Source organism: Cherax quadricarinatus, chromosome 54 (genome assembly GCF_038502225.1).
Source record: "Cherax quadricarinatus isolate ZL_2023a chromosome 54, ASM3850222v1, whole genome shotgun sequence".
NCBI classification, from domain to species: Eukaryota; Metazoa; Arthropoda; class Malacostraca; order Decapoda; family Parastacidae; genus Cherax; species Cherax quadricarinatus.
This window is the reverse complement of record NC_091345.1, coordinates 23,018,311-23,042,823: the sequence shown is the minus strand read 5'-3', so window position 1 is coordinate 23,042,823 and position 24,513 is coordinate 23,018,311. Positions and strand designations below refer to the sequence as shown.

The window sequence follows — 24,513 nt, the reverse complement described above, 5'->3', positions numbered from 1 at the left end:
ATTGTGTGTGGTACCTGGTGGTACTGTTGTATTATTGTTGGTGTGTTTATGTTGTGTGTGGTACCTGCTGATACTGTTGTATTATTGTTGGTATGTTTGTTGTGTGTGGTACCTGGTGGTACTGTTGTATTGTTGTTGGTGTGTTTATGTGTGGTACCTGGTGGTATTATTGTTGTTTGTTTATGTTGTGCATTATTATTGTTGGTTTATGTTGTGTATTATTATTGTTGGTTTGTTTATGTTGTGTATGGTACCTGGTGGTATTGTTGGTGTGTTGTGTGTGGTACCCAGTGGTACTGTTGGTGTGTTTATGTTGTGTGTCGTACCTGGTGGTACTGTTGGTGTCTTTATGTTGTGTGTGGTACCTGGTGGTACTGTTGGTGTGTTTGTTGTGTGTGGTACCTGGTGGTACTGTTGTATTATTGTTGGTGTGTTTATGTTGTGTGTGGTACCTGGTGGTACTGTTGTATTATTGTTGGTGTGTTTATGTTGTGTGTGGTACCTGGTGGTACTGTTGTATTATTGTTGGTGTGTTTATGTTGTGTGTGGTACCTGGTGGTACTGTTGTATTATTGTTGGTGTGTTTATGTTGTGTGTGGTACCTGGTGGTATTTTTGTATTATTGTTGGTGTGTGTATGTTGTGTGTGGTACCTGGTGGTACTGTTGTATTATTGTTGGTGTGTGTATGTTGTGTGTGGTACCTGGTGGTACTGTTGTATTATTGTTGGTATGTTTATGTTGTGTGGGGTACCTGGTGGTACTGTTGTATTATTGTTTGTTTGTTTATGTTGTGTGTGGTACCTGGTGGTACTGTTGTATTATTGTTGGTATGTTTATGTTGTGTGGGATACCTGGTGGTACTGTTGTATTATTGTTGGTATGTTTATGTTGTTTGCGGTACCTGGTGGTACTGTTGTATTATTGTTGGTATGTTTATGTTGTGTGTGGTACCTGGTGGTACTGTTGGTGTGTTTATGTTGTGTGTGGTACCTGGTGGTACTGTTGTATTACTGTTGTGCCACTGTAACAATTAAGTTTCTACAGCAATAGGCTTATATTGTAATAGTTTGACTTATTGACTTCTACTGTAATAGTTTGACTTATTGACTTTACTGTAATAGTTTGACTTATTGACTTCTACTGTAATAGTGTCTTACTTACTTTACTGTAATAGTTTGACTTATTGACTTTACTGTAATAGTGTCTTACTGACTTTACTGAGGCTTCTATTGTAATAGGCTTCTGCTGTAATAGGCTTCTAATATAATAGGCTTCTACTGTAATAGTTAGGCTTCTAATGTAATAGTTAGGCTTGTAATGTAAGTTAGGCTTGTAATGTAATAGTTAGGCTTCTACTGTAATAATTAGGCTTCTAATGTAATAGTTAGGCTTCTAATGTAATAGTTAGGCTTCTAATGTAATAGGCTTGTAATGTAATAGTTAGGCTTCAACTGTAATATACCACTACTCTAATTGGTATGACAAGGACCACAATGGAAATAAGTCACTCTGACTATTTGTTTATAATCCTGGGAGCTTGCACATTTTATTATGTAAAACTGTTGCAATTCTCTAAAATTGTGTAATTGCACTTAAGATAAGATTTTTTCTTTTTAACATTTTTAACCCCAAAGGGTTAATCACCCAGGATAACCCAAGAAAGTCAGTGTGTCATCGAGGACTGTCTGTCTTATTTCCATTGGAGTTTTTCAGTCTTGTCCCCCAAGATGCGATCCACACCAGTTGACTAACACCCAGGTAGCTACTTACTGCTAGGTGAATGGGACAGGTGTAAGGAAACGTCCAGTGTTTCTACCCTTGCTGGGGACTGAGCTACAGATACTCAGTGTGTGAAGTGAGAGTGTTACCTACCAGGCCAAGGACCCCAATGGAAATAAATCACTTTGACCAGATCAACCAGGCTATGATGGATATGTGGGGCAGCAGGCCTCCAGCAGCAACAGCCTGGTTGACCAGGCAAGCACCAGATGCGCCTGGCCCATGGCCGGGCTCAGAGAGTAGATAAACTCTCGAAACTCTTCAAAGGTATATCAAAGGTATAAGGTATGACCCTTTTCTTGGGTTATCCTAGGTAACCTACACATATGCTGCTATGTATGATAATTTATGTAACTGTATTTATGTGTAGCTGTACCTGAATAAACTTACAGGCCACGGGACACCTAAATCAATTTACTTACTTGCAAGGTCACTCCGTCTTCTGTAAGCTGGGAATTATGGTATTGTGTTATCACATTTGGCAGACCTGGTTTCTCTTAACATGATTAATAATAGGATACAAGACTTTACTGGAGTAATACTTTAATAACCACTTTATACTGAACAAAACTAAGACCTTGTAGCTCACTCCTTTACAACAAGTTAAAATTTTATTTATGATTAGATGAGATGTATGGGAAAGTCTCCATGCTCCTGCCACCCCTCTCCACCTAGCAATAAATAGGTACAGTACCTGGGAATAGTCTGAGCCACAGTGAAATTAAGATACACTGCTTGGATTTCTTGGGTTATCCTGGGTTATTAGCCCTCCAGTATTAATATTCCAGATGAAGTTTTTTTATGTGTTGGGGATATCTGGCATATGCCTGCTGGGAATATACAGCATATGTGCTGTGGGATATTAGATGGCCCTCTAAAACTGCAACATCTTTGCCTCTCCTTCAGAGTGCAGGCACTATACTTACCACTTCCAGGACTCTAGTTCAGCTAACTGTTTCCCCCGAATTCACATTAGGTCATTAAAACCACTTGTTTCCACTCTTTCTGTTCCAATGCACTCATACAAGCCTGTTGGAAGTTCAAACCCCTAGTACTTAAAACTTATATTACCTCCTCTCTCCAACTCTTTCTGGGATGACCCCTATCCCTTCTTTCTTCCACTCCAGATTTATATACCCTTTTAGTCATACTATTCTGCTCCCTTAATAGATGCCCAAACCACCTCAACTCCTCTGCCCTCTGAGGAGAGATTACTTATTATTCTCACACATTGCCCTCAAACATGATATCCCCACTGCATCCAGCCTCCTTCTTGCTACACTGTTTAAAACCCACTCTCACCCACATAACAGTGTTAGTACCAGTACACTAAGATACATTTCTATTTTTGACTCCATAAAGGCAGTATAATGTGGTTACAAATATTTAGTAATATTGTAGGCATTATTTAATTTGAACTGCTCTGTCACACTTTTAAAAAATTATTTATTGCTCACAGGAATACCCTCAAGACAAGTGCTTGTAAGATGAGGCCCTCAGAAAGAAACTTAAAACAAGTGTTGGCCAGATGAGATGGTCAGAGACACCCGTACAACAACTGCTCACGCTAAAGTGTACTCCGACCACACCAAGTATATTGAGGCTCTAAGTGCTACCTTCACCACTACTACTCTCAGCATTAGCACAGAACTCTGGTTGCCAGAGCTACAAACACAAGGTGCATGGTTGTTTTGTTTTGTTGTCTTTGTTGGATGTTTTCTGAATTTCTTGCTCATCACAGGCATGTTTTTTTTTTTTCCTCATTTGGTTTTAACCTTTTCAGTGTCCAGCCCTCTTATCTGAAAATTGCTCTCAGGGCCCAAGAATTTAAAAAAAAATATTTTTTTTCTTATGAAATGATAGAGAATCTTTTTCCGAAAGTAATGACACCAAAAGTATAAAATTTGATGGAAAACTTACAGAATTACACTTTTGCAAAGTTAGCAGTCTTGGCAGTATTCATGCATCGATGATTTTGCTCACTTTGAGTCCTATTTTAGGCCAATTCCATTGTTCCAGCCAACCAAACTCTTAACTATTTTACTAGTATGTCTTCCATTCTATCAATTGAGTACAAGAAACGACCCATTTAACCCTTTGAGGGTCCAGACCCCCTGATCTGAAACTTGTCCACCCTCCAGGTCTTTGTACCCACCCTCCAAGGCTTGGTATCCACCCTCCATAGCTTGCTGTCCTCCTCCAGGTCTTGTTATTCTCCTCCATATATTGTTATTCTCTTCCAGGTCTTGCTGTTCTCCAGGTCTTCTTATTCTCCTCCTATAGGTCTTGTCCTCCTGCAGGTCTTGCTATCCTCTTCCAGATCTTACAGTTCTCCTCCAGGTCTTGCTGTTCTCCTCCAGGTCTTGTTCTCCTCCTCCAGGTCTTGCTATCTTCCTGCAGGTCTTGTTCTCCTCCTCCAGGTCTTGCTATCCTCCTGCAGTCTTGCTATCCTCCCACAGGTCTTGCTGGCCTCCTGCAGGTCTTGCTATCCTCCCACAGGTCTTGCTGGCCTCCTGCAGGTCTTGCTATCCTCCTGCAGGTCTTGTTGTCCTCCAGGTCTTGCTATCCTTCTGCAGGTCTTGCTGTCCTCCTGCAGGTCTTGCCATCCTCCAGCAGGTCTTGTCCTCTTCCAGATCTTGCTATCCTCCTGCAGGTCTTACTATCCTCTTCCAGATTTTGCTGTTCTCCTCCAGGTCTTGTTGTTCCCCTGCAGGTCTTGCTATCCTCCTGCAGGTCTTGTTCTTCTCCTCCAGGTCTTGCTATCCTCCTGTAGGTCTTGCTATCCTCCTGCAGGTCTTGCTGGCCTCCTACAGGTCTTGCTATCCTCCTGCAGGTCTTGTTGTCCTCCAGGTCTTGCTATCCTCCTGCAGGTCTTGCTGTCCTCCTGCAGGTCCTGCCATCCTCCAGCAGGTCTTGTCCTCCTCCAGGTCTTGCTATCCTCCAGCATGTCTTGTCCTCCTCCAGGTCTTGCTATCCTCCTGCAGGTCTTGTTGTCCTCCTGCAATTCTTGCTATCCTCCTGCAGGTCTTGCTATTCTCCTGCAGGTCTTGTTGTCCTTCTCCAGGTCTTGCTATGCTCCTCCAGGTCTTGTTGTCCTCCTCCAGGTCTTGCTATGCTCCTCCAGGTGTTGCTATTCTGAGTTTTGTCTTCTCTTATCAACACATGATCATCCTCCTCTGATATCATCTTCCCTTACAGTTGCTGTCACTGATGTCCAAGATATAGAAGAAGTTAAGAATATCACCTTACTTGTAGTAAGGTCAGTACTAGCTCAGACAGGAAACTACCTTATCTCCCTTGCCCTGTATAAGTCTGAATTTCACCAATGTTCTGCCTTTCAGGGTTGTTGCTGTGTGTAAGAAAGAGGATCTAATGGACCTGGACTCCTTCATAGCTGCTAACAACTGGGAGTTGAACAAATCTGCTAGCCTTTTACTGGAAGAAATTCATCAGGAATGGCTGGCTATGAAGAAGTCCTTCTTATATGAAGAGCAGAATCCCTCAAGGCCACACGAGGACATCCCAGTTTTTGTAAGTAAAGTGAAGGAAGCTAAGAAACACAGTGATGGTGTTAACTGTAGCAGCAGCAGCAGCAGCAGCAACAGCAACAGCAGCAAAAGTATTAGCAGCAGCAGCAGCAGCAACAACAACATCAGGAGCAGCAGCAGCAGCAACAACAACAACAAGAACAGCAGCAGCAACAACAAGAACAACAACAGCAGCAGCAACATCATCAACAGCAGTGATGTCAGACAAAAGAATTGGAAAGTTAAGAAGAAAATCACAAACGTTAATACTAGCTGGCCTAGTGAAGGCTTATGTCGGCAACAAACCGATAGTCTGGAAATCTTGAGAAAGAGGGGAAATCGTCAACTTACATGCAGTATATGTGGTCTCTTGTGTCAACATAATGCTCACTTTCAAATTCATATGCGTACCCATACTGGAGAAAAACCATTCAAGTGCAGTTATTGTGAGCGGGCTTTTGCTCAAAAGTCAGACTTGACAAAACATGAGCGTATTCACACGGGTGAAAAGCCATTTAAGTGTGACATATGTGAGAAAGCGTTTGCAATTGGTAAATCACTGCAAGATCATCGGCGGCAGCACACAGGAGAGAAACCCTACGAGTGTATTGAATGTAAGCGAAGGTTTAGAAACTCTTCTGGGTTGAGTGAGCATCGCAAAACTCACAGAAAGCAATATGAAAGAGAAATGTTTAGCAAAGGGGACAAAAGGAAACGTGGAGCAGCCAGATGTAATTATTGCTCCAAGAGTTACTCCAACAGGCAAAAATTGCTCTGTCACATCAGAATGGTACACACAAAAGATGTCCCATATCAGTGTGCTAAATGCCAGACATGCTATTCTTCAATATACTCTCTGTGTCTACATGTAAGTGTCACTCATGGGCACACACTGCCACAGCAAGAGAGTCTGATGATCCCATCATACAAGTGCTCGAGATGTATGTCAAAATTTACTTCTCAAGTAGCATTGATTAAACACATGCAAGACTGTGAACACAAATATTTTACATGCGATGTTTGTGATGTAACAGTTGAGGACTTGGAGCAACTTATTAACCACCGCTGGCAGCACACAGTGACACAAGAATGCCAGCTAATGGAGAAACGTAAAAAAATAAGCAAAACGGCTTTCTGCAAGGGAATGAAAAAGCTGGGTGGGAATGGACAAAATAATAAGATAAAAAAAATTAATATAAAAAAGCAAAGGGATGAAATTTTGCCTGGAAAATTGAGAGTGATGACCATCCTTCCCATTGAAGCTTTTAAGGAATTGTCTGGAGATGTGTCAGTTAATGACATTGCTGCTGATGATGTCGCTGGAAAGCAGGAACTGGGAGGCACAGCTGCTCTTCGTAAAATCAGAAGAATGTCCACGTACAACATGAACCCTCTTGATTCACCTCCAGTAATGATGGGCACAGATTACGTATTCCGAAGTTGTAATAAAAAAGAGAAAAATAAACGAATGTCTTTGTTGGCTAACAAAAAGCCTTCAAAACATGAGTCACTAAAAATGAGACAAATGTCAGACTATGGCAACAGATCGACACCCGAGACAGAACTGCACACGTTACCAAGTTACTGCAACTCTCTGTCTTTGCCTAAAGTAAGAGAAGAGGGACCATCACTCCATGCACCAGAAGATCCTTTGTTCGTAGGTGGAGGTACACAAGGATGGGATGCTCACTACCTCGATGAAGGCATTGACATAATTTCCATTTGAGAAGCTTATGTAAGTTGCCAGTGCTCAAGTTCTAATTGTATCATTCAATTAAAAATAATGATGCAGTGTTCATGAGCATATAATTTTTGTTGTTACTTTTCCCATGATGTAGGAGGGAGAGTAGTGTAGTGTAGTGTAGTCTGTGATGACTTACTCTTTAGGATTGTTGTTTGTGGTTAGAGGAGCAGCTATGCTCATGGTGTCCCCTCATGTAAATGTTTCCAGTAGTTGTAGCTTACATTGCTTACTCTTAGCTATACCACTCCAGCTATCTAACACTATGTGTAAAACCATAATTCATAAGCATTCTTTCCTTGCTGCACTTTTCATAATTTTAAATTGTAGTTTCTTGGATTTTCTTATGATATCAAGAAATATTCTTTACTTATTTTCAAACATAATTTGATGAACTTGTATGTGGTATGATACCTTGTTTGCTCTTCCTCCTCTGCTACCATATTAACATGCTAAAGTGATTTCTGTCTTAATTCATTCTTCATATTTCATAAGACTGGGATCTATTATGTGGCACATCTTCGAGATTTTTAAGGTGCAAACATCATTTTCTCATATACATTCAAATTTAGGCCCAAAATATGTTGATTTTTTAACATTTTGTTATATATGTACGTATTTCAAATCTATTTTGAAGTACATCAGTAGTGTGTAACAGATGTTTCTCAGTAAAGTATAGATAGCATTTAAAGTCATTACCAATTGTCTATTTTCACACCAGGATCATATTTTCTAATGTTTGTAGAATTTTATCTCAATATATAATCTTTATTGGATCATATTTTTCCTTCCAGTTATTTCCATTATGTTACCCTTTAATTCATGTTATTTTGTTCTCAGTTTGTTTAAATCTTCTTGCCAGGTTGACTCTTGTTTTCATGTTCCATTTTGAATATGATTTGTCGAAAATGTCAGCATATTCCTTCTGGCACATCCCCTAGACTGTGTAGTCCCACTGTAGTGACTGATCCATGGATGTATGGACCCCACTGTAGTGACTGATCCATGGATGTATGGACCCCACTGTAGTGACTGATGCATGGACCCCACTGTAGTGACTGAGCCATAGATGTGTGGACCCCACTGTAGTGACTGATCCATGGATGTATGAACCTCACTGTAGTGACTGATCCATGGATGTATGGACCCCACTGTAGTGACTGATCCATGGATGTATGGACCCCACTGTAGTGACTGATCCATGGATGTATGGACCCCACTGTAGTGACTGATCCATGGATGTATGGACCCCACTGTAGTGACTGATCCATGGATGTATGGACCCCACTGTAGTGACTGATCCATGGATGTATGGACCCCACTGTAGTGACTGATCCATGGATGTATGGACCCCACTGTAGTGACTGATCCATGGATGTATGGACCCCACTGTAGTGACTGATCCATGGATGTATGGACCCCACTGTAGCAACTAACTCATGGATGTGTAAGTGCAAGCACTGTACTTCACACCTACAGAACTGGGATACAGGCTAACCAGTTTATCTGAAAGCCTTAATAGATGTTGCCCTGCTTACACTCCATGAGCACATCAGATGTCAAAAATCACTTGTATCTGTTCACTGTAATCTAACGTGCTTGTGAATGCTTACTGGGTGTTCAAGTTCCTACCACTTGAAACTTTTATACTCTCCTGCCAACCCTTGGAGTGTGCCATTCATCTATTCCAGCTTTATACACACTCTTGGTCCACTTACCTTGCTGGACCATCTTTCTAAATGATCACACCATCTCAACAACTCTTCTTGTTGACTTACTGTGCATGAGGTTTTGATATATCATAACTCTTTAATTATAAAATATTTACTTAAAGTTAGATAGTTGCTACAACTCGGAGTTGTTGTTTTTATTATTTTATTATTATTATTTATTTATTTTTAGTTAACTCAGCAGCCATCTCCTGCCAAGGCAGGGTAACTCGAGAAATAAAATATTTTTTTTTTTTTTTTTTTTTATTATCACACCGGCCGATTCCCACCAAGGCAGGGTGGCCCGAAAAAGAAAAACTTTCACCATCATTCACTCCATCACTGTCTTGCCAGAAGGGTGCTTTACACTACAGTTTTTAAACTGCAACATTAACACCCCTCCTTCAGAGTGCAGGCACTGTACTTCCCATCTCCAGGACTCAAGTCCGGCCTGCCGGTTTCCCTGAACCCCTTCATAAATGTTACTTTGCTCACACTCCAACACCACGTCAAGTATTAAAAACCATTTGTCTCCATTCACTCCTATCAAACACGCTCACGCATGCCTGCTGGAAGTCCAAGCCCCTCGCACACAAAATCTCCTTTACCCCCTCTCTCCAACCTTTCGTAGGCCGACCCCTACCCTGCCTTCCTTCCACTACAGACTGATACACTCTTGAAGTCATTCTGTTTCGCTCCATTCTCTCTACATGTCCGAACCACCTCAACAACCCTTCCTCAGCCCTCTGGACAACAGTTTTGGTAATCCCGCACCTCCTCCTAACTTCCAAACTACGAATTCTCTGCATTATATTCACACCACACATTGCCCTCAGACATGACATCTCCACTGCCTCCAGCCTTCTCCTCGCTGCAACATTCATCACCCATGCTTCACACCCATATAAGAGCGTTGGTAAAACTATACTCTCATACATTCCCCTCTTTGCCTCCAAGGACAAAGTTCTTTGTCTCCAGAGACTCCTAAGTGCACCACTCACTCTTTTCCCCTCATCAATTCTATGATTCACCTCATCTTTCATAGACCCATCCGCTGACACGTCCACTTCCAAATATCTGAATACATTCACCTCCTCCATACTCTCTCCCTCCAATCTGATATTCAATCTTTCATCACCTAATCTTTTTGTTGTCCTCATAACCTTACTCTTTCCTGTATTCACCTTTAATTTTCTTCTTTTGCACACCCTACCAAATTCATCCACCAATCTCTGCAACTTCTCTTCAGAATCTCCCAAGAGCACATTGTCATCAGCAAAGAGCAGCTGTGACAACTCCCACTTTGTGTGTGATTCTTTATCTTTTAACTCCACGCCTTTTGCCAAGACCCTCGCATTTACTTCTCTTACAACCCCATCTATAAATATATTAAACAACCACGGTGACATCACACATCCTTGTCTAAGGCCTACTTTTACTGGGAAATAATTTCCCTCTTTCCTACATACTCTAACTTGAGCCTCACTATCCTCGTAAAAACTCTTCACTGCTTTCAGTAACCTACCTCCTACACCATACACTTGCAACATCTGCCACATTGCCCCCCTATCCACCCTGTCATACGCCCTTTCCAAATCCATAAATGCCACAAAGACCTCTTTAGCCTTATCTAAATACTGTTCACTTATATGTTTCACTGTAAACACCTGGTCCACACACCCCCTACCTTTCCTAAAGCCTCCTTGTTCATCTGCTATCCTATTCTCCATCTTACTCTTAATTCTTTCAATAATAACTCTACCATACACTTTACCAGGTATACTCAGCAGACTTATTTTTTTTTTTTATTATCACACTGGCCGATTCCCACCAAGGCAGGGTGGCCCGAAAAAGAAAAACTTTCACCATCATTCACTCCATCACTGTCTTGCCAGAAGGGTGCTTTACACTACAGTTTTTAAACTGCAACAGACTTATCCCCCTATAATTTTTGCACTCTCTTTTATCCCCTTTGCCTTTATACAAAGGAACTATGCGTGCTCTCTGCCAATCCCTAGGTACCTTACCCTCTTCCATACATTTATTAAATAATTGCACCAACCACTCCAAAACTATATCCCCACCTGCTTTTAACATTTCTATCTTTATCCCATCAATCCCGGCTGCCTTACCCGCTTTCATTTTACCTACTGCCTCACGAACTTCCCCCACACTCACAACTGGCTCTTCCTCACTCCTACAAGATGTTATTCCTCCTTGCCCTATACACGAAATCACAGCTTCCCTATCTTCATCAACATTTAACAATTCCTCAAAATATTCCCTCCATCTTCCCAATACCTCTAACTCTCCATTTAATAACTCTCCTCTCTTATTTTTAACTGACAAATCCATTTGTTCTCTAGGCTTCCTTAACTTGTTAATCTCACTCCAAAACTTTTTCTTATTTTCAACAAAATTTGTTGATAACATCTCACCCACTCTCTCATTTGCTCTCTTTTTACATTGCTTCACCACTCTCTTAACCTCTCTCTTTTTCTCCATATACTCTTCCCTCCTTGCATCACTTCTACTTTGTAAAAACTTCTCATATGCTAACTTTTTCTCCCTTACTACTCTCTTTACATCATCATTCCACCAATCGCTCCTCTTCCCTCCCGAACCCACTTTCCTGTAACCACAAACTTCTGCTGAACACTCTAACACTACATTTTTAAACCTACCCCATACCTCTTCGACCCCATTGCCTATGCTCTCATTAGCCCATCTATCCTCCAATAGCTGTTTATATCTTACCCTAACTGCCTCCTCTTTTAGTTTATAAACCTTCACCTCTCTCTTCCCTGATGCTTCTATTCTCCTTGTATCCCATCTACCTTTTACTCTCAGTGTAGCTACAACTAGAAAGTGATCTGATATATCTGTGGCCCCTCTATAAACATGTATATCCTGAAGTCTACTCAACAGTCTTTTATCTACCAATACATAATCCAACAAACTACTGTCATTTCGCCCTACATCATATCTTGTATACTTATTTATCCTCTTTTTCTTAAAATATGTATTACCTATAACTAAACCCCTTTCTATACAAAGTTCAATCAAAGGGCTCCCATTATCATTTACACCTGGCACCCCAAACTTACCTACCACACCCTCTCTAAAAGTTTCTCCTACTTTAGCATTCAGGTCCCCTACCACAATTACTCTCTCACTTGGTTCAAAGGCTCCTATACATTCACTTAACATCTCCCAAAATCTCTCTCACTCCTCTGCATTCCTCTCTTCTCCAGGTGCATACACGCTTATTATGACCCACTTCTCGCATCCAACCTTTACTTTAATCCACATAATTCTTGAATTTACACATTCATATTCTCTTTTCTCCTTCCATAACTGATCATTTAACATTACTGCTACCCCTTCCTTTGCTCTAACTCTCTCAGATACTCCAGATTTAATCCCATTTATTTCCCCCCACTGAAACTCCCCTACCCCCTTCAGCTTTGTTTCACTTAGGGCCAGGACATCCAACTTCTTTTCATTCATAACATCAGCAATCATCTGTTTCTTGTCATCCGCACTACATCCACGCACATTTAAGCATCCCAGTTTTATAAAGTTTTTCTTCTTCTCTTTTTTAGTAAATGTCTACAGGAGAAGGGGTTACTAGCCCATTGCTCCCGGCATTTTAGTCGCCTCATACGACACGCATGGCTTACAGAGGAAAGATTCTTTTCCACTTCCCCATGGACAATAGAAGAAATAAAAAAGAACAAGAGCTATTTAGAAAAAGGAGAAAAACCTAGATGTATGTATATATATATGCATGTGCGTGTCTGTGAAGTGTGACCAAAGTGTAAGTAGGAGTAGCAAGATATCCCTGTTATCTAGCGTGTTTATGAGACAGAAAAAGAAACCAGCAATCCTACCATCATGCAAAACAGTTACAGGTTTCTGTTTCACAGTCATCTGGCAGGACGGTAGTACTTCCCTGGGTGGTTGCTGTCTACCAACCTACTACCCATTGTGTATTATATTTAATATATTTTAATCCCATACCTCACCCCAACACACTAGCATTTACTTATTTTACAACCCCTGATATAAATATGATAAACAACCATGGTGACATCACACATCCCTGTCTAAGGCCTACTTTTACTGGAAAATAATCTCCATCCTATGTACTGTAACCTGAGCCTCACTATCCTCATACAAATTCTTGACAAGGTTTAGTAACCTACCACATATTCCATACACCTGTAACATCTGCCACATCACTTCCCTATTCATCCTATCATATGCCTTTTGTAAATCCATGAAAGCAACAAAAGCTTTTTTACCTTTTTCTAAATACTGTTCACTTATATGCTTCACTGTAAACACTTGGTCTACACAGCCCCTACCCTTCCTAAAGCCTCCTTGTTATCCGCAGTCCTGCTTTCCATCTTACCCTTAATTCTTTCAATAATAACTCTACATTTTACTGGTATACTCAACAGGCTTATTCTCCTATAAATTTTATACAAAGAAACTGCATGCTCTCTACCAACCCCTAGGTAACATCCCCTCTTTCATATATTTATTAAACCTGCTTTTATCATTTGTCTTGATCCCATCAATCCCAGCTCCTTACTCCCTTTTGCTTTACCCACTGCCTCACTGCATTTTTTAAATAAAATTTGAACTTATATAGTGAGTGTCTTGAAGTTACAAATAGTCTTGGCATATCTTTCTTCTAAAGAACATAATGAATGCCTAAACAACACTAGATATAACACCATGTGGTGGGTGGTGAAGGAGCTCACTTGAAAATCTTAGTTGCATATAGTAAGGTTGATCACCTGACTCATTGCAAGTATATGTCAACATTATTTAAATAAAATCAAGTTTCATTAATAAATTGTATTAACTCAGCCCGAGTAGAAACTCCATATATATATAAAAGACCCCAAAAATATGAAACTCATTACCAGAAAATTCTAAAACTCCCATGTGCCAACTGCTTCAAAAATGTCTAAAAATACTTCCTGAACCTGATGTAAATTTACATACAGGAGAGCCCTGATTATATGACGGGTTAGCTTCCAGGCTACCACTGCAAAGTGGAAATCACCAAAAAGTGAAAATTGCCATTAGTTTCACTTTTAACCCTTAAACTGTCCAAACGTAGATCTACATTTGGGTGCATAGCGCTCCAACCTTGATTTTCTCCATAAGAAAGAATGTAGAAAAAACGTAGATCTATGTTCGAGGGTTAAGGGTTAAATGCCTATAAATGTCTGAGAACATGTTTACACTATCATATATTAAGTTAGCAGTAGAACTAGGCCTAAAAAACAATAAAGTAAAATGCATATACAGTACACTCATTACGTACTTACCTTTAAGGCACGTTGTGACTAGTTTGATCTTCAGTCTGTACCAGTAAAAGTTTTTTTATGTCAGCAATAAGGTTATCACTTTTTTTTTTTTATAACTTTAGTGTTCCTGGTGTACCACTTTGAATTTTCTTCAACACTTTCTCCTAAGAGATGACAATTGAATTATCTGTTTGACGAGCCAAACCAAATTTACATACGTTCTTTCTCAGCCATTGACATGCCTTGCTCAATGAGCTTAATCATTTCTAACTTGGCATTTAAAGTAAGAGCTTTACAACTCCTCTTTTTATCACAAATACCCTTAGATGCCATTGTATGCAAAAATAGTACATATGATATATGTAATAACTTTAAAACACTTGAAACTTTGGGTAGTTTCCAGACAACTGAGAGAGATGCAAAGCTTATGGCAACACACTCAGGTTCGGTTGCAGAAACATTATTATTATTATTATAATAAAACACTGTGGGGAGGGTGCTCCATAGATGTGTATATGGTGTCATTGTTTTGGGTGAGCGGTCGGATGGACACAAATTTAATACCTGTCCACTGGCCATTGATATGTGTTCATCTGGCATTATGCATGTGTTTGTGAAGTGTTTTCCCCACAATACAAACACCTTATAGGTAGTAGGTTGGTAGACAGCAACCGCCCAGGGAGGTACTACCGTCCTACCAAGTGAGTGTAAAACGAAAGCCTGTAATTGTTTTACATAATGGTAGGGTTGCTGGTGTCCTTTTTTTCTGTCTCATAAACATGCAAGATTTCAGGTACGTCTTGCTACTTCTACTTACACTTAGGTCACACTGCACATACATGTACAAGCATATATATACACATCCCTCTGGGTTTTCTTCTATTTTCTTTCTAGTTCTTGTTGTTGTTTATTTCCTCTTATCTCCATGGGGAAGTGGAACAGAATTCTTCCTCCATAAGCCATGCGTGTTGTAAGAGGCGACTAAAATGCCGGGAGCAAGGGGCTAGTAACCCCTCCTCCCGTATAAATTACTAAATTTAAAAAGAGAAACTTTCGTTTTTCTTTTTGGGCCACCCTGCCTTGGTGGGATACGGCTGGTTTGTTGAAAAAAAAAAAAAAAACACCTTACATTGTATACAAGTTGTCCTCACAGACTCATGGAACTCTGTGTTCATCAAGAACTGCAAGAAGCCCCTATCACGAGCCTTTTCCATCCTATGGAGAGGGAGCATGGACACGGGGGTCGTCCCTCAGTTACTAAAAACAACAGACATAGCCCCACTCCACAAAGGGGGCAGTAAAGCAACAGCAAAGAACTACAGACCAATAGCACTAACATCCCATATCATAAAAATCTTTGAAAGGGTCCTAAGAAGCAAGATCACCACCCATCTAGAAACCCATCAGTTACACAACCCAGGGCAACATGGGTTTAGAACAGGTCGCTCCTGTCTGTCTCAACTACTGGATCACTACGACAAGGTCCTAAATCCACTAGAAGACAAAAAGAATGCAGATGTAATATATACAGACTTTGCAAAAGCCTTCGACAAGTGTGACCATGGCGTAATAGCGCACAAAATGCGCGCTAAAGGAATAACAGGAAAAGTCGGTCGATGGATCTATAATTTCCTCACTAACAGAACACAGAGAGTAGTCGTCAACAGAGTAAAGTCCGAGGCAGCTAGGGTGAAAAGCTCTGTTCCACAAGGCACAGTACTAGCTCCCATCTTGTTCCTCATCCTCATATCCGACATAGACAAGGATGTCAGACACAGCACCGTGTCTTCCTTTGCAGATGACACCCGAATCTGCATGACAGTGTCTTCCATTGCAGACACTGCAAGGCTCCAGGCGGACATCAACCAAATCTTTCAGTGGGCTGCAGAAAACAATATGAAGTTCAACGATGAGAAATTTCAATTACTCAGATATGGTAAACATGAGGAAATTAAATCTTCATCAGAGTACAAAACAAATTCTGGCCACAAAATAGAGCGAAACACCAACGTCAAAGACCTGGGAGTGATTATGTCGGAGGATCTCACCTTCAAGGACCATAACATTGTATCAATCGCATCTGCTAGAAAAATGACAGGATGGATAATGAGAACCTTCAAAACTAGGGAGGCCAAGCCCATGATGACACTCTTCAGGTCACTTGTTCTATCTAGGCTGGAATATTGCTGCACTCTAACAGCACCTTTCAAGGCAAGTGAAATTGCCGACCTAGAAAATGTACAGAGAACTTTCACGGCGCGCATAACGGAGATAAAACACCTCAATTACTGGGAGCGCTTGAGGTTTCTAAACCTGTATTCCCTGGAATGCAGGAGGGAGAGATACATGATTATATACACCTGGAAAATCCTAGAGGGACTAGTACCGAACTTGCACACGAAAATCACTCACTACGAAAGCAAAAGACTTGGCAGACGATGCACCATCCCCCCAATGAAAAGCAGGGGTGTCACTAGCACGTTAAGAGACCATACAATAAGTGTCAGGGGCCCGAGACTGTTCAACTGCCTCCCAGCACACACAAGGGGGATTACCAACAGACCCCTGGCAGTCTTCAAGCTGGCACTGGACAAGCACCTAAAGTCAGTTCCTGATCAGCCGGGCTGTGGCTCGTACGTTGGTTTGCGTGCAGCCAGCAGCAACAGCCTGGTTGATCAGGTGCTGATCCACCAGGAGGCCTGGTCACAGACCGGGCCGCGGGGGCATTGACCCCCGAAACTCTCTCCAGGTAAACTCCAGGTAAACATTAATGCAATAGCCTTTACAACAGCAACACTCCCAGGCTCATGCAACACACCCTTTTGAGAGTGAGTGATGCTGTTTATGAGTAAAGGCATATGAAAGAAATGTTTTTCTACAGTTACCTTCAATAATATACACACACAGTTTCTCTGTTGTAATTCTTGCCGTACACTCCTACAAGCTGACCAACTGCCACACCTCACAATTATGGCAGTTTGTTCTAGTATGGTTGTCTGTATTATGTTTATATAATATGTAGTGCAATTCTTATATACATAATTTTGAAAAAATGGATTAATGGAAATGTCTATAATAACATGATGTACAAGATATAAAGTGCCCCAGAGCAATTAATATTATTATTATGCTCCTTATGTTATTGCATCTTCAACACTAGTGAGACATTGTTAGCTGCTTCCTCACCTGATTTTAAGATACCTGAATGCCAGCACAGTGTGTAAGTTTATTTAGAATCATGTACACATGAGTACAGTTATCAGTAAGTACTATTTCAGTCTTATCTCAGCCATAGACATACCTTGCTCATTGAACTTAATCTTATATAACTTTGCTCTTAAAGTAAGAGCCTTACAACTCCTCTTTTTATCACAACAACCCTAAGATGTCATTGTAACACAAAAATAGTACAGCAGGTTCTCGAATAAAATCGTTGATGAGAACAAAAAATCGAATGAATACAAATTATTGTAAAATAAAAAATTTGTAAAGTATATGATAATTGTACAGAGCACAGGTGTAAATGATGTGGTACGAAAGTGCCCAGTGAGGCTGCCATATTTGTTATTGTTTGTTTTTGAACTGTGTGGTAATAGGAGCTGCTTCTTACAATTTTCACTTTGCGAACATGTATTCCTTGATTTAACCTTGCTGCAGTGAGTGCTGATGGTGCACCCACCACCACACTCATCACTGTCACTCACTGATTTCAAAAATTGAAAATGAAAATGTTTATTTTCTTGCAAAGCTTACAATGTGTGGTTTACATATTATAAAATATTAATTACAAAGAAGGCCACTAGCATGCCTAGGCATTTCAGGCAGACAGGTAAATAATTATCTTACTTGTTTTTATTAATATTTTTTTAAATGTATGTATAACTCACACTTATTTCAGTATTGAATATTAGAAATGTTTTGGGTCTTAGAAGTTTGGAGATGTTTTTGTGACCAAAAATATTCCATAGGAACTTAACTCTTGTTTACGTATATCAATTAACCTATGGTAAAATTGGTTTTGTTATATGTCATTTCGCTTAAAGTCGCAGTTTCCAAGGACCTATTGAGTGTCAAGTGAGGTCTTACTGTATATATAAGATACACAATAACTAAAATATTTAAAGCTTTGGAAAATTTCCAGACAGAATCGAGAGAGACACAGAGCTTATGGACAATATAAACAAACTGTGAGAAAGAAAATGATATGCGGATGCCCAGCCGGGAGCTTAGGCCGTGATGACAAATCAGGGGCTGTATAAACAAATATTTGGGTATAATTTGAAACAGCTGTATTAGCAAAGCACCAAGAAGCGAAGTGCCATAAACTGTGGCCTTCCTGTAATGTAAAACAATCTCTGTAACACAAATGTATCTTCTTGGAAAATAAACACTTACTGATTATTTATTATAATTATTTAATCATTATTAATTATTAATTAACTAGCTTGTGGATGGCAGCTTTTAACTGATGGAATTTTCATATCTTGGTTCTTGAGTCATTATTTCACAAGATGTACAAGAAAAAAATTTGACCAGAATGCTATCTCAGCTTTTTTGGTCAGAAAATTGAAGCAGTTTAGTTCAAAATTGGAATCTCAGTAGTGAAAGGTTTTAATTGTTTTTTAAATTAAATTTATTGTTTGTAATATTCATAAAAAAGTGCTAAATTAAAATTAAACTTTATTTTTTAAGATAACTTACATCAGTAAACATTTTTTAAATAAATCAGGTTGTGGTGGTGGAAATGCTATGCATTGTTTACAAAGGCTTTCTCAAATCTCATTCCTAATATGTACTCTGTAACTTTACCTGCATTGATCCCATCTTATAAATATGTATCATTACCCGCAGTCTTTGATTACTTTCGTAATCTTGTAATGGCTGACAGTATTGTATTTCAGGTAGGTGAAGGAACAGGAGGTTTTGTTGATGTTCAAGTTATTATATGTTAGATGTTATTTGTGTATTTGGGTGCACTAATAAGACTATATCATGAAAAATATATGGCTGTCTGTTGATACATAAAATACCCCATGTTTAATAATGTTTAATGTCATATGGACATGTTACTCATCAATTATAATGATCTTGTTCAACTCACTAAATAACAACAACTTTATATACATTGGCTGGATAAAGACAGTTGAATGTTACCTCTTTAGCATAAATGTTAGTAATACTGTATTTTTGGTATCAACTTTGTATTGTAGCTTCACATTGGTATATTTATTAGTTGGTTTAGTATCATAAGTATAAGTAATGTGTGTGTCTTATCTGAGTGTACCATTTATATTGATAATAGGTATGCATCTCATGGGTATCTGGGTGTACCATGAATGTTGGTCATATCCATTCTCCTCATAAATATCTGGGTGTACCATAGGTAATAGAAATACAGCCTTTCCTCATTTAGCAACGTACTTGTTTACCGATGACTCGGACTTGGGACGGGCTCTCTGACCGGTATGCGTACCTAAATAATATATATTAGAGCTGATTTCCTCTATTCTGTTTATTACAATATACAGTACACTACTGTATAAACATTTAAAAATATACCAGAAATGTTATAAATGGTGCAAAGGTGACATAAAAACAATATCAAAGATGGTTGACACAGACCTGCTACCATTATAGTATGCTCCTTGCTTAGCAATGAATTCATTTACCAGTGTAGTCTTAGGAACAGAATTCTGCTGTTCAGTGAGGAGAGGCTGTAGTCATTCATCTATTAGGTATCTGATTATACCATGGGTATTGGTAAGAGCCACACTTGTCTTAGCTATATGGTACACCCAGATAGCTTCTCTTAGTTATATGGGCATACCATGGGTATTGGAATAGGTATTTCTCTTACTTATCTGAATTTTAGGAGGGTTGATCTACAGCTCCTGGGATCTACCTGTATGGTAATCTTTGTCAGCAGTAATGCACTGGGATATGGTTCAGTAATTGTAGATATACACACTACTGTATCTGTTATCAAGTACAGCAGTGTGCTGTATTTTGCAATGTTATTTTTTAGACATTAGATAGGCCCTTTACAATACAAGTGCTCCTTGACTTACGATGGTGCAAAATCAATTACTTTGGAGATTAAAGATAATTAAGCAGCATGAAGGTAGCAAGTCCATTACTTGTATTTATTAATATACTTTTCAATATTGGTATTTAGTTACAGTAATTATTTGTTTATTTACTTATTCAGTGACAGTAGCTTTTTCTTTATTTAATTTTCTTATCACATTCATATTTGACTTATATTTTTAACTTTAGATGGGCTGTCAGAACGTAACTCCATCCTAAGTCGAGGAGCACTTGTATTTAGATGAAAAACATGTGCAATAAAAATACAAGGTTATATATTATAATTCTGGTAAATTAACTTTATAGTGAATAGAGTTTATTTGTAAATGTTTTTTTTTTTTTTTTTATAAAAATGTTACATATAATTTTTTAGATTTTTATGAAGCTCAAAATATCCTTTCAAAGGGTCTTATTTATTCTAGCTGCTGCTGCTGAGTCTGCAGACAATTATGTCACTCATTCTTGCTGCTGCTGAGTCTGCAGACAATTATGTCACTCATTCTTGCTGCTGCTGAGTCTGCAGACAATTATGTCACTCATTCTTGCTGCTGCTGAGTCTGCAGACAATTATGTCACTCATTCTTGCTGCTGCTGAGTCTGCAGACACTGTCTTACACCACATGTTCCTGTATTTACAGTACCTTGTTTTGTAACTACAGGAACAGAAAAATTCTTGCTGTGTCCCATCTTCAGTAATTTTTATATTTTTTTTTTTTTTTTTAGAATTTCCAATGGTTGTAGCATTTACTTTTTCCTCTTTTATTCCATTGTTCCACCTCTGTTTGCAAGGAATACTGTTCAGATACTTTATCCTTGTCTCTCTCTTTAACTTATGACTGTTGTTTCCTGTTATCCCTGTTGCAGGTACTAAAAATGTTGTATCCTTAATTTACCTTCTTGCATGACCTTATAGGTGGTTATCATGTCTTTTTTCCTCCTATCAGTCAATGTGGTCTCTATCAGCCAGTGTGGCATCTCAGCTAATGTGGCATCTATCAGCCAGTGTGGCATCTCAGCTAATGTGGCATCTATCAGCCACTGTGGCATGTATCAGCTAATAGTGCATGTATCAGCCAGTGTGGCATGTATCAGCTAATGGTGCATGTATCAGCCAGTGTGGTATCTATCAGCCAGTGTGGCATCTATCAGCTGATGTGGCATGTATCTGCCAGTGTGGCATCTATCAGCCAATGTGGCATGAACCAGTGTGGCAGCTATCAGCCAATGTGGCATGAACCAGTGTGGCAGCTATCAGCCAGTGTGGCAGCTATCAGCCAGTGTGGCAGCTATAGCATATTGAGCCGTTCATCTATAACTTATTTTCTGTGAGCCACATTTTGGTTCTTTAGACTTTTTCTGTCTGATCCACAAATTCTTTGTCATGGATACCACAGTTGCTGCATATTCTAACTTTGGCTAATTTTGTTAACAGTTCTTTAGCATTCCTCCATCCATAAACAGTATTTGAAAGTTATTTTATATTCTTTCTTTCTTTCAACACACCGGCCGGCATGATAGGGTCTGCAGACACTTTGTCAGACAATTCATTGTTGCTGCTGCAGCCTGCACTTTTGTCATTCATTGTTGCTGCTGCAGTCTGCAGACACTCATACTTTAGAGCTTCCCTTCACATGATACAATTTTGCTCATGAGGTTTTTTCACTCAGGTAAACTCAGTAACCGTGTTCAGCAAGTTTAGTGTACAAATGTTTATAGTTACATTAATTTTATTATTATTATACATTACTCATACTAAAGTGGTAAATTTGCAGGAAGAAACTGGGCACTTGAGAACCAATTAAAAGCCTACAACCACTGAGGGGTACTTTGACCGTGTGTGAAATACAGCTATCTTTTGTCTTATTTTTCTAACTTTTTTGTAGGAAAACAAACAGAAGAGCAATAAGTTAGTAAGTCATAAACAACCATATGTTAAGTTTGTCAAACTAAGAAAACCTTTTTATACTTTCTTATGTTCCATGAATGAACTTAATTGATTTGTAGCATTCTTCATTTCAACACTTTCATGCATAATTCCATGAATGAAATTTAAAAAAATGAATGCTTTTTGATCAAATAATTATTAAGTGATGTTTAACCCTTTCACTGTTGGTGCCGTAATATCATGGCTTGCAAGCCAGTGTTGGTGCCGTAATATTATGCCAAAATTCTAGTGGCTTCAAATCTAGCAGGGGAAAGCTGGTAGACCTACATGTCAGAGAATGGCTCTGCCTGCTCAGTGTGCAGTATAAAAAAAATTGGGGAGCCAGTGGTGCATTATGGGAATGCCATTTCAGTAGTCCTTGTTCACTATACCTTGAGGTAAGAAATACCTCACTCCCAGCGAATTGGGACTTCTCTTCCCAAATGATGGTTCTAACACAAATGGAAGTGTCAGTGAAGATGAATTTCATGGTTCTGAGGAGTTTGTGACCAAAAGCAATGCCCAGGATACCAGATAGAGATAGTGAAAGGGGAAGACAGCGTGGGTGGTTGGGAGGATGGCGTGTAAGTTTATTCAGGTATTCATAGATTATCATACATAGTAGCAAGTATAGAGAATCTAGGATAACCCAAAAAAGTTACTTATTTCCAGCATGGGTGATGGGAAAGGCAATGTGGGTTTGTGTAAACAAGTTTTGTAAACTGTATAATGATAATATTTGTGTGGTTATTGTGGTGCATACAACGGGTAGACATATATACATTATGCACTATATTGGTCTCACATGCTACAAAAGGTACTTGAAGAACTAATATATTAGAAAAGAAAAAATAGAATAAAAGTAAAAATAATATTACCGAGTGAGCGGCAGTCGCTAATATTGCCATAAGCAGTTCGCTTTCCGTCAACTTCACACCTCTATATCTTGGTAAGTACCGATTGCAAAAACTTTTTTTCTTCTAAAACACTCGGAACAATATTCTTAAGATTTTGACAAGAATTTTTTTTTTTTTTTTTTGAATATTTTTCGACACTGAGAGCATGTTTGTGATCAGGGGTCTCGACAGTGAAAGGGTTAATGATGCCTGAAAGTAGAATATTGTAAAATATTTAGGACCATGTCATTGTTAGGTGTTGTAGGTTTTACCTATAAGTGATTGTTAAGAATTATAAGGTCAGTGCATCAGTAGCTTCCAAGTTTTGACAATAATTGATCCTTGTCTAAAAGGATGGTGCATTTAAAGCACTAAAGATAGGCAAAATAATTTGGATACCCAGCGTTGTTCTTTTTTGTTTTTATACACAATTTTCACAAGGGGTGCATAGTTGCTAATCACTTCCAACTTTTAGTACTGTATGTCTTGTCTTGCTGCCGCTGCTGTTCAGGTCTACTGTCAGTTGTAGATGTACTGTACAATGCTGCCCGACTGCTGTAGACATTTATAAATAAATACTCTTGAGTTAACCTATACTTAATGCCCCTTTTCTTTCTTGGTTTTATCAGGGCCACTGACAGCTTACTCAGTATCGATGTATGGGGAAGATTTGTTGCCCAAAGCTGGGCAATGAAAGAAAAAGGAACAAGAGTTCCTTTGTAAATAGAAACAGGAACTAGAAGTTCCCAATTATATCAAGTAGACTCCTTGCCAAGCCCCAGCAGAGCAGGACGCCCATACCCACACCTAAATTCAGTAACCAGTTTCCCACCAAAATCATTAACCCTTAAACTGTCCAAACAGATCTACGTTCACATGCGTAGTGCTCCAAAAGTAGATCTACATTTTTTTACATATTTTCAAATATAACAAAAAAAAGTAGATCAAAACTTTTTTTAAACTTTTCAAATGTAAAAAAAGAAAAAAAGCTCTTATGTTTTTTTACATACAGTACTTTCAAATGTTGAAAAAACGTAGATTTACGTTTGGACAGTTTAAGGGTTAAAGAATTATCTACAGAGCAGAAACAGGGACTTGGCTAACAGTAAACCAATGATAGGTTCCCTTCCTCTAATATGCCCGATGGGCAAAGTAGATCAAGACAAACGTCTCACTCTCACCTGATACTCAGGTGAGAGCGAGACAGCCACACCTAACGAAGGCTGGCGCAGAAGTTCCTTAATGCCCCTTGATTTTTTTTTTTATTAACACATTGACCATCTCCCACCAAGGCAGGGCAGCCCGAAAAAGAAAAGCTTTCAACATCATTCACTCCATCACTGCCTTGCCAGAGGCACGCTTACACAGGTATAAAACTGCAACATTAATACCCCTCCTTGAGAGTGCAGATGCTGTAACTCCCATCTCCAGGACTCAAGTCTAGCCTGCTGTATAGTCCTTGTGGCTTAGCACTTCTTTTTGATTATAATAATAATAATCAAGTCTAGCCTGTCGGTTTCCC

The 24,513-nt window shown here is 39.2% G+C and overlaps 1 protein-coding gene across 2 annotated transcripts; it reads left to right on the top strand.

Moving 5' to 3' along the window:
• Nucleotides 1–23,581, top strand: LOC128699167 (zinc finger protein 525). 2 transcript variants are annotated; one of them, XM_053791722.2, is made up of 5 exons: nucleotides 1–997; nucleotides 3,240–3,458; nucleotides 4,979–5,039; nucleotides 5,122–7,042; nucleotides 20,594–23,581. In XM_053791722.2, the coding sequence occupies exons 2-4, from the start codon at nucleotides 3,314–3,316 to the stop codon at nucleotides 7,031–7,033; spliced, it is 2,118 nt and encodes a 705-aa protein (XP_053647697.2). In that variant the 5' UTR covers nucleotides 1–997; nucleotides 3,240–3,313; the 3' UTR covers nucleotides 7,034–7,042; nucleotides 20,594–23,581. The 2 variants fall into 2 exon arrangements, with proteins under 2 accessions (XP_053647697.2, XP_069952845.1); XM_070096744.1 differs by lacking the exons at nucleotides 1–997; nucleotides 4,979–5,039; nucleotides 20,594–23,581 and having other exon boundaries at nucleotides 3,245–3,458; nucleotides 5,122–9,113.
• Nucleotides 23,582–24,513: the final 932 nt, after the last annotated feature.